General features: G+C 38.9%; 1 protein-coding gene and 1 pseudogene across 1 annotated transcript; one reads left to right on the top strand and one right to left on the bottom strand.

Annotated features, from left to right (window-relative positions):
- The first annotated feature begins 763 nt into the window (after positions 1–763).
- Positions 764–4,927, top strand: TARM1 (T cell-interacting, activating receptor on myeloid cells 1). The gene is made up of 5 exons (XM_008583810.1): positions 764–780; positions 971–1,284; positions 1,618–1,914; positions 3,461–3,599; positions 4,641–4,927. Exons 1-5 carry the CDS (start codon positions 764–766, stop codon positions 4,708–4,710), a joined length of 837 nt encoding a protein of 278 aa, XP_008582032.1. The 3' UTR covers positions 4,711–4,927.
- Positions 4,928–7,365: 2,438 nt separating this feature from the next.
- Positions 7,366–9,391, bottom strand: part of LOC103599666 — a 14,031-nt pseudogene continuing 12,005 nt past the window's right edge.

Genomic DNA, 9,391 nt, shown 5'->3' on the forward strand with positions numbered 1-9,391 from the left:
TTAATCCTGTGGGAGGAAGATGGAGAGTTATGGTAAGGTTGCATCTTTTCACGTCCTTGAAAAATAACTCAAGAGTCATGCTTAAACTTGGGCATCTCATCAGTCAAACAACATGCGTTGTTGGTGACCTACTGTGTGCCAGGACCTGGGTAGACACAGGAGGCAGGACAGAGTCCCTGCTTTCCAGGTGCTCACAAGTAGTGACATCTTATCTCCCATGGCATGAGGTGCATACAGTTCTATAAACCCTCTTAAGAAATGATGACCAAATGGTTTCTGTCTTAATTTGTGTCACCTAAGGCACCAAATAGCCTTTACTATGGGAGTCACTCTATTACCTGTGACCTTCAGGAGACTCCCAGGCCTATGTAGCATCTTGATATCATCAGAAGTGGGCTGGGGTCGCACTCAATTCCCAGGCCTCCCCGATATCTCTCACAGTGGGTGGAGGTGGGGGAACCTGGACAATATTATAGGTTGTAATAGAAACGGTAAGAATAAGAGCAACTTGGGGATAGAAGGTAAGAATAAAAGGACTTGTGGAATTTTGTGGAACCAGAAAAGATCCTGCAACATTGGGAGGTGACAGCAGCCCGAGGTGACAGAGAAGAATCTCTGTGAGAAGTGATGGAGGAGCTAATAATGGAGCTGAAGCCATAGTCTGGTGTGGGGAAAATGAAGAACTCCTGAATGTGTGACATGCAGGGTCTGTCCTCAGCAAGAGCCTCTGGGATGGTCCCTCAAGGATCAAGGCAGGGTGACGATGTGGACCCCAGGCAGGTACTTATATCTCATGGAGGATTCTCTTACAGGGCTGTGTGTTGGCCAAAAGGACATAAAAAAAAAGACATAAAGGATGGTGAGCATTTCTTCAGTTAAACCCTCTTTGATCCTTCACCCTAAATTCCCCACATTCTCTTCCTCTTCTCTAAATGGGCTTCCTGAGAGCTGGTAAATGAGTCAAACCCAGTCCTGAGTTCTGCTTCCTTCCAGGGTCACTGCCCAAGCCCTCCCTCAGTGCCTGGCCCAGCTCGGTGGTACCTGCCAAGAGCAATGTGATTCTGAGATGCTCGACTCCTACCAGAGATGTAAACTGTGTTCTCAGAAAGGGAGGAATTATTTTGGAGTCCCTGAAGGAACTGGATTCTGCAGAAGGTCTGGCTGAATTTCATCTCAGTGACCTACAACAGAGTGATGCTGGAGGGTACACATGTGAATGCTACAGAAAAGGGCTCCCCAACACAATGTCACAGCGCAGTGATGTCCTTCTATTGTTGGTTACAGGTGAGGAGTGGGTGCCTTAGAATGACATTTGGGGATTAGGGGATGAAGGAGAAATCAGAGAAAGAGAGGAAGAAAAGGGGTCTCATCTCCAGAATAGCTGGGGGAGAGGGCGAGATGGAGAGAGACAGGAAAAGAATTGAATAGGTTGGTTTTATCCAAGTCTTGTAGAAGGAACTATCTCTGTCCTGGAGTCAGAGTCAAAAGAGGACTAGGTATCTAAAAGATCAGGTATCTGTTGATATTTCCCACATTCCATGAGAACCCCCTGCCAGGGGATCAAGGGTGAGATCCAAGGCTTCTCTGCATCACCTCGGTGCCTTCCTTCTCTTACAGGACATTTACCTAAACCATCTCTCCAAGCCTTCCAAAGGGGTAAGATCACCGCAGGAGAAGAGGTGACTCTGCAGTGTCAGAAGCCAGACAACTTGATTGTGCCTACAGTGTTTGCTCTACTGAAGGCAGGAACTTCATCACCCATACAGCTTCAGAGGCCAACAGGGAAGGAGACTGATTTCTCTCTTCAGCATGTGACAGTCAATGACACTGGGGAATACAGCTGTGTGTACTACCTGGCAAAGGCTCCTTTCTGGGCCTCAGACCCCAGTAATCACCTTGAGATCTTGGTGACAGGTAAGGGTTTGCATGATTTTGAAAAAGTGTTTTCTTTTTAAATCTGAGATTGTTTGTCTTGTTATTCGACTATTCTCCTTTCTTCATCACTTGCACTACTATCTCTTTCAAAAATTTTCCTGTTCTTAATTTTCCCTCCTTTGCCTTTTTTTGTTCTGCATCCTTGGATAATTTCTATGTTGTTTTCAAAATTATGAATCCCACCGTCATCAGAATTCCTTCTATCATTTTCTGTATCTCTTAATGTTTTAGTTTTTCTTAGTATTAGTGATGTTATTCTGATCAATTCTTTCTTGTTCTCAGAACATAGCATTTAGCCTCCTGCTTCTGTGTTATGAATATGATCTACTCATGTCTCATGACACTTACTGTTAAAATTCTTTTAAAATTATCTTCTGTTTCCTGTCAGAATTCTGCTTTACTGGATGTTACGCAATCTCCTTCCTCAGCTTTGTAAATTCTCTTTTGTGTTTTTGAGCCTTTGCACATAATGTGCATGCTTTTTAGTTAGAAATAAAGTTCTGTGAGGTCAGTAATGAGAGGTGGAGAAGGCTTCCTGAGCATGCTGGCCTCAGTACCTATTTCTCCCCAGGGACTTCGCCTGCAGGGAACATTATTGTTGATGAGTTTAGAGGTAAACTTTGCACTAATTGTGACATGTGAGATGTGATGAAACAAATCCAGGTTTCTCTTCAGTAACGGGGACCAAGGCCGGGCTTGAGCTCTTCCTGAGAGAAGTTGAGATACACACCAGTCCAGATGTTTAGCTGCTAAACTCAAACTTTCATTAGCTCACTGTCTGCATAACATTTTGTGCTGTGAGGAGGCATGCTGATCCAGCCACTGAATTTCAGTGCTCTGTGGAGCTTCTTTGGTCTTAGGTGTTGCTCCTAAGACTGATTCCTATTATACGAAGGGATAAGGAAAAAAGGAAATGTGGGAAGGTGTAAATGAGGTAAAAAGCAAATAAATGAAAGAAGAGAGCTAAGGCAGAGTGAATATCAAGGAAAGAAGAAAAAAGAACACCACTACAATTCTTACTAAAATCCCACACTTGTTTTCAAGGATTAAAACTTCAAAAAATGTACAGTCATGTGCTACATAATGACATTTTGATGGATGATGGACCACGTATATGACAGGGGTCCTATAAGATTATAATACTGTGTTTTTTCTGTACCTTTTCTATGTTAGGATATGTTTAGATACACAAGTACTTATCACGGTGTTACCACTGCCTACAATATTCAGTACACTAACATGCTGTGCAGGTTTGCAGCCTAGGAGCCATAGGCTGTGCCATTTAGCCTAGGTGTGCAGTAGGTTCTTCCACAGGTGTGTGTGAGTACACTCTATGATGTTTGCACAACGATGGAATCACCTGACGATGCATTTCTCAGAACACATGTCCATCGTTAAGTGACACATGACTGTACAGCGGACCAGGAGGTATAAATGGAGGTATGAGAGTCAGATTTAGGAGATCCATATGAGAGGAAGGGACACACTCCTTCACGGCCAGTGCTGAATCCCTTCTCTCTTGCAGTTTCCCCAGGCACCACGTTGAGTGATTATACCAAGGGTAACCTCATCCGACTGGCTCTGGCTGCCATAATTATGATTATTATAGGAGTCCTTCTGATTGAAGCCTGGCATAGCCAGAAGCAGTCTCCAAGCGAATCCAGGTAAAACAATTGAGCGCTTCTCGTTTCCATGGGCTGTTGGAGAGATATAAGGTTCTTTTTTCTCCACTAGTTTTATTGAAGTGTAATTGAAAAATTAAAATGTTACATATTTTCATGTACAATATGATGTTTTGATATATCAAATTAAAAATTTTTATGTATTTATTTTTATTTAACACAATAATTGTACATATTTATGGGGTACAATGTGATTTATCAATACACATATGCAATTGTAATAATCAAATTAGTAATTGGGACTATCTGTCACCTCAGACATACATTATTTCTTAGTGGTGAGAACATTCAAAATCCTCTCTGCTATTTTGAAATATACAATATATTACTGTTAACTATAGTCACCATTCTGTGTAAGGGAACACTAGGACTTATTCCTCCTATTTAACTATAATTTTGTACCCATGACCAACCTCTCCTTATCCTCCCCTACCCTACATTCAAAATCCTCTCTGCTATTTTGAAATATACAATATATTACTGTTAACTATAGTCACCGTTCTGTGTAAGGGAACACTAGGACTTATTCCTCCTATTTAACTATAATTTTGTACCCATGACCAACCTCTCCTTATTCTCCCCTACCCCATATGCAAATCAATAAATGTGATGCATCACATCAACAGAATGAAAGATGAGAACCATGCAATTGTTTCATTAGATGCAGAAAAAGCATTTGGTAAAATTCAACATTACTTCATGATTAAAAACTGTCAATAAATTAAGTACAGAAAGAATATACCTCAACACAATAAAGGCCATATGATAAATCCACAGCTAACATCATACTAAAAGGGGAAAAGTCAAAAGTGTGTCCTCTTTTTTATTTCATATTTTTCTAGTGTTTTACCTAATTTGGGGAGAATTCCACTTTATAGCATGGCATCAATTTGCTCTTGTGTTGTATGCACTATTTCTGATGCACGTGTAAAGCATCATCAATTATATTTTAATTTTCAAAATCTCTTGTTGCTTCTTGTTAACAGTTTTGTTCATTTTCACAAATACTCATTCTTATTTCAGATCATCCACCATGGTCAAATGGAATTCATCCCAAGAATGCAAGGATGGTTCAGCATATGCAAATCAATAAATGTGATGCATCACATCAACAGAATGAAAGATGAGAACCATGCAATTGTTTCATTAGACGCAGAAAAAGCATTTGGTAAAATTCAACATTACTTCATGATTAAAAACTGTCAATAAATTAAGTACAGAAAGAATATACCTCATCACAATAAAGGCCATATGATAAATCCACAGCTAACATCATACTAAAAGGGGAAAAGTCGAAAGTGTGTCCTCTAAGATCTGGAAGAAGGCAAAGATGCCCACTTTCACCACTCTTATTCAACATACTACTGGAAGTCCTAGCCAGAGCAATTAGGCCAGAGAAAGAAATAAAAGACATCCCAACTGGAAAGGAGGCAGTCAAATGATCCTATTTGAAGATGACATAATCTTATATACAGAAAACCCTAAGGACTCCACCAAAGAACTACTAGAACTCATCAACGTATTCAGTAAAGTTGCAGGATATGAAATCAACATACAATGCTAACAGCAAACTATGTGAGAAAGAAATTTTTAAAAATCTCATTTACCATAGCTACCAAAAAAAACCCCAAAACAAAAAAAAAACAAAAAACCCCACTTAGGAATAAATTTAATCAAGGAGTTGAAAGATCTCTACACAAGAAATTTTTAAAAATCTCATTTACCATAGCTACCAAAAAAAACCCCAAAACAAAAAAAAACAAAAAACCCCACCTAGGAATAAATTTAATCAAGGAGTTGAAAGATCTCTACACTAGATGTTCTGCACTCCCATGTTCATTGCAGCATTATTTATAATAACCAAGATGTGAAAGCATCCAAAGCGCCCACCATCAACTGATGAATGGATTGAAAAAAGTGGTATTGGTGCACAATGGAATACTATTGACTTTAAAAAGCAGGAAATTCTGTCATCTGTGACTACATGGATGCACCTAGAGGACATTATGCTAAGTGAAACAATCCAGGGACAGAGAGACAAATACTACATGAACACACTTATATGCGGAATCTAAAAAAGTGAAACTCACGCAAGTAGAGAGTGAAATGAATAGTGGTTACCAGAGTCTGGAGAAGGGGTGGATGGGGAAGGGAAGATGTTGGTCAAAAGGTAAAAAGTTTTAGTTAGACAGGAAAAATAGGTACTGGTGGCCTATTACACAGTATGGTGACTACAGTTAACAATAATGTACATTTCAAAATAGCTAAAAGAATGGATTTTAAAGGCTCTCAGTACAAAGAAACGATTAAATATTTGAGGTACTGGATATTTTAATTAGCCTGATTTGCTCATTCCATAATGTGTACATATATTGAAACATAACCTTGTACCCCATAAAAATATAGTTATTCGTTAATTAAAAATAAACTAAAACAAAAGCAAAATCAAAATCAAAAAACACAACAATGCCAAAATAATTCAGTGACAAAAGCGCAGGCCTTTCAAAAAATGGTGCCAGAACAACTGGATATCAGTATGTTAAAAAATGAACTTTGTCACTTACCTAATAGCATATACAATAAATAACTTGAAAGAGATGATGAAACTAAATGTTAGGGGTAAAACTATAAAACTTATAGAAGAAAACAGAACATAAAATTTTTGTGACCTTAGGTTAGGCAAAAAAATTTCTTACACAAAAGCTCTAACTGTGAAAGAAAAATCTTCATTTTTTGGCTTTGCCAAAATCCAAAACATTGGCTTTAAAATGATGCTTAAAAACTAAAAGGTAGGTTACGAACTGAGGTAAATATTTCCAAAACATGTTTGTTAAGGGATTTGCATCGAGATTAAATATATTCTTGCAACTCACTACTAGGAGATGAACAACCCAGTTTAAAAACTGGCCAAGATTTTTTTTTTTTTTTGACAGCTGGCCAGTATAGGGATCCAAACCCTTGACCTTAGCGTTATATATAACACCATGCTCTAACCAACTGAGCTAACCAGCCAGCCTGAGCCAAGTATTTAATCACATACTTCATCAAAAATATACACATGTATATATACACACACACAGTATATACGTCCAGTAGTACATGAAAAGATGTTCAACAATATTATGTATCAGCTAATGTAAAATAAAGCCTCACTGATCAAATAAGTAGAATAACAATCACAGAAATATGTCCATACATGTATAGAACTTTGATTTATGACCCAAGTTGCAAGTCATATCAGTAGGGGAAAGATAGATTGTTATTTTTATTATACTTTTTTATAAGTCATCATCTTGTCCCTTCCCAACAGAATTAGGGATGCACACTCCATGGGATTCTGTTAAGGGTCAGCAGGTCTCATTCAATCAAGCACTCATCAAGCCCCTGGGCCTTTCTGGGGCCTGTGGGTTGGACAGACCTGAGGTTAGGAGGGAGAAGAGTGGGAATATCATTTCCCTGGCCTCTATACACAGGTCTTCAGCCAGAGAAAAGACGACCCCCATTTTCCTTCCTCTCCATCTAGGGATGTTCAAATGATTGGGGCTTTAACTGGTGTTCGATGGGAAGGGAAAAGATGCTAAATGTTCATATAATCAACAGGACAGTCCCACGTAATAAAGAAATATCCCACCAAAAATGCCATAGGTTCTCCTGCTCTGAAACATAAGATGTTTCCGTGGTAGAGTTTGGTGTTGAAGAACACCACATTACTAAAACAGCTCATGAAAAAAAGAAGCACTCAGTTTTTTCACTTCAATTCACATGGAGACTCCTGGCTATGCCAGGCTTCAACCAGAAAAGTCCCCATAATAACCATAAATATGGTAGCCAGACCAAGTCAGATGGTATTAAACTGGTTGTAATCTCCTGATGTGTACTAGGAAAAACGAAGAGAGAATGGGTCCAGCACTGGCCGCAAAGGAGTGTTCTTCTTTTCAGATGGATCTACCAAATCTGATGCTCCTATGCCCACCTGCATTTTCTGGCCAGTGGTCAGCTGTACCTTTATTAAACATTTAATAGCTGAAAACAAAATGTGGGATTTTATGAGTTTTAATAATTCTTCCTTCATCTTTTCTTTACATTCACTCTGCCTTCCCTCTCGTTCTTCATTTTTTTGATATTTATCTTGTTTCCCCCTTTTCACATTTCCTTTTTCTCTTTTCCCTCCATATATTAGAAATGAGTCTTAGAAGCAACATAAAAGACTTAGGATGCTGGGGTTAGTTTCCTACGGCTGTCGTAGCAAAACAAGCTGGGTAACTTAAAATAACAGAAATTTATTCTTTCGCAGTTTGGAAGCTAGAAGCCTGAAACCAAGCTCTTGATAGGGCCATGCTTACTCTGAACCCTCCAGGGAAATATCCTTCCTTGACTCTTCCAGCTTCTAGAAGCCCCAGGTGTTTGTTGGCTTGTGGCAGCATAACTCCATTCTCAGCCTCTGTCTTCACACAGCTGTCTTCCCTCTGTGTCTCTGTCTCTATCTTTTCTTTATCTTAAAAAAAAAAAAAACAAAGTCATATTCGATAAAAAGTCTTCACGAATCCAGTTTGACCTCATTTTAACTTAACCAATTATATCTGCAAAGACCAAAAAAGTGCTATTTCCAAATAAGGTCACATTCACAGGTATTGAGAGTCAGAAGAACTTGAACATATCTTTTTAGGGAACAAAAAGCAACCCAAAACATTGCTCCAGTAGAGTACTGGAATTCAGTTGCTGGCACAGTAGCCCTCCTCATCGCACAAAATATAGCTCCATGCAGGCAGCTAGCTCGAGAAAGTTGGACTTTAGCAGCTAAACATCTGGGCTATTGTGTATTTCAGTTTCACCCAAGATGTGCTAGAACCTGGCATTGGCCCTGGTTCCTAATAAGAAGCCCGAATTTCAATCATCTCTCTCAACAGAGGTGGAAATCTCTACCCTCACACATCCCAATTAGTGCAAGTTTCATCTCTAAACTTAGCAGTAATAATGTTTTCTGAGGCAAGGCCAATAGGCAGAAATTTGTAATGATGCCGCCATATTTGGAAAGCCCTCTCCACCTCTCAATACTGACCACTCTGGCCTTTATTTCCATTTATAAAACATTCACTGACTCTATGGAAAGAATCAATAACACGAGAGGAAAGTCACAAACTGAGAAATTAGAGTGTGTAGCTCCCAGTGAAACAGAATTGTAGCAGAAAACAGAAGATAATCTTAGTAGAAGACTTAACGGTACATACCGTGAGACATGAGCAGATACGGCGTCCATGACATAAAATCAGGCTGCTGTGGAAAGACCACATTATGAGAACAAGAACGAGTCAATGAGAATAAAATCACTAACGCCAAGAGAAGACAGAATTTTAACAGATTCAGAGAATGGTAGAAGGAATTCCGCTGATGATAGGATAAGTAATTTTGAAGAATTATGCAAGAAATCATCCAAGAATGCAGAAGAAAAAGATGCAAAGAAGTGGAAATTATGAAAGGAAAGATTTTAAAAGATAATCATGGAAGTAATAGAGAAATGAAAATCAGAGAACAATGGAACACTCTGATTTAAAAAAAAATCTTTCTTTAAATCCAGCAAAACCTTACCTGTCCGCAAGATCTCAGGGCAATTGCTGGGGTGTGAAGCCAAGAAAGGAGTCCTTGTCTGATGGTAAATACAGCTGTAGTTTCCAGTGCACTGACTCTCACATTTCAAAGCGGGAAGTCTTTTTTTTTTTCGTTAAATTTTTATTTTGTCAATATACACTGTATATGATTATTATGGCCCATCACCG

Source organism: Galeopterus variegatus, unplaced genomic scaffold, assembly GCF_000696425.1.
Source record: "Galeopterus variegatus unplaced genomic scaffold, G_variegatus-3.0.2 Scaffold3046, whole genome shotgun sequence".
NCBI lineage: Eukaryota > Metazoa > Chordata > Mammalia > Dermoptera > Cynocephalidae > Galeopterus > Galeopterus variegatus.

Excerpts from the sequence above, each read along its gene's own strand:
- TARM1 (XM_008583810.1), top strand. Across the intron at positions 1,915-3,460 it reads CCTTGAGATCTTGGTGACAG|TTTCCCCAGGCACCACGTTG; the intron begins GTAAGGGTTTGC and ends TCTCTCTTGCAG. Across the intron at positions 3,600-4,640 it reads CAGTCTCCAAGCGAATCCAG|ATCATCCACCATGGTCAAAT; the intron begins GTAAAACAATTG and ends TTCTTATTTCAG.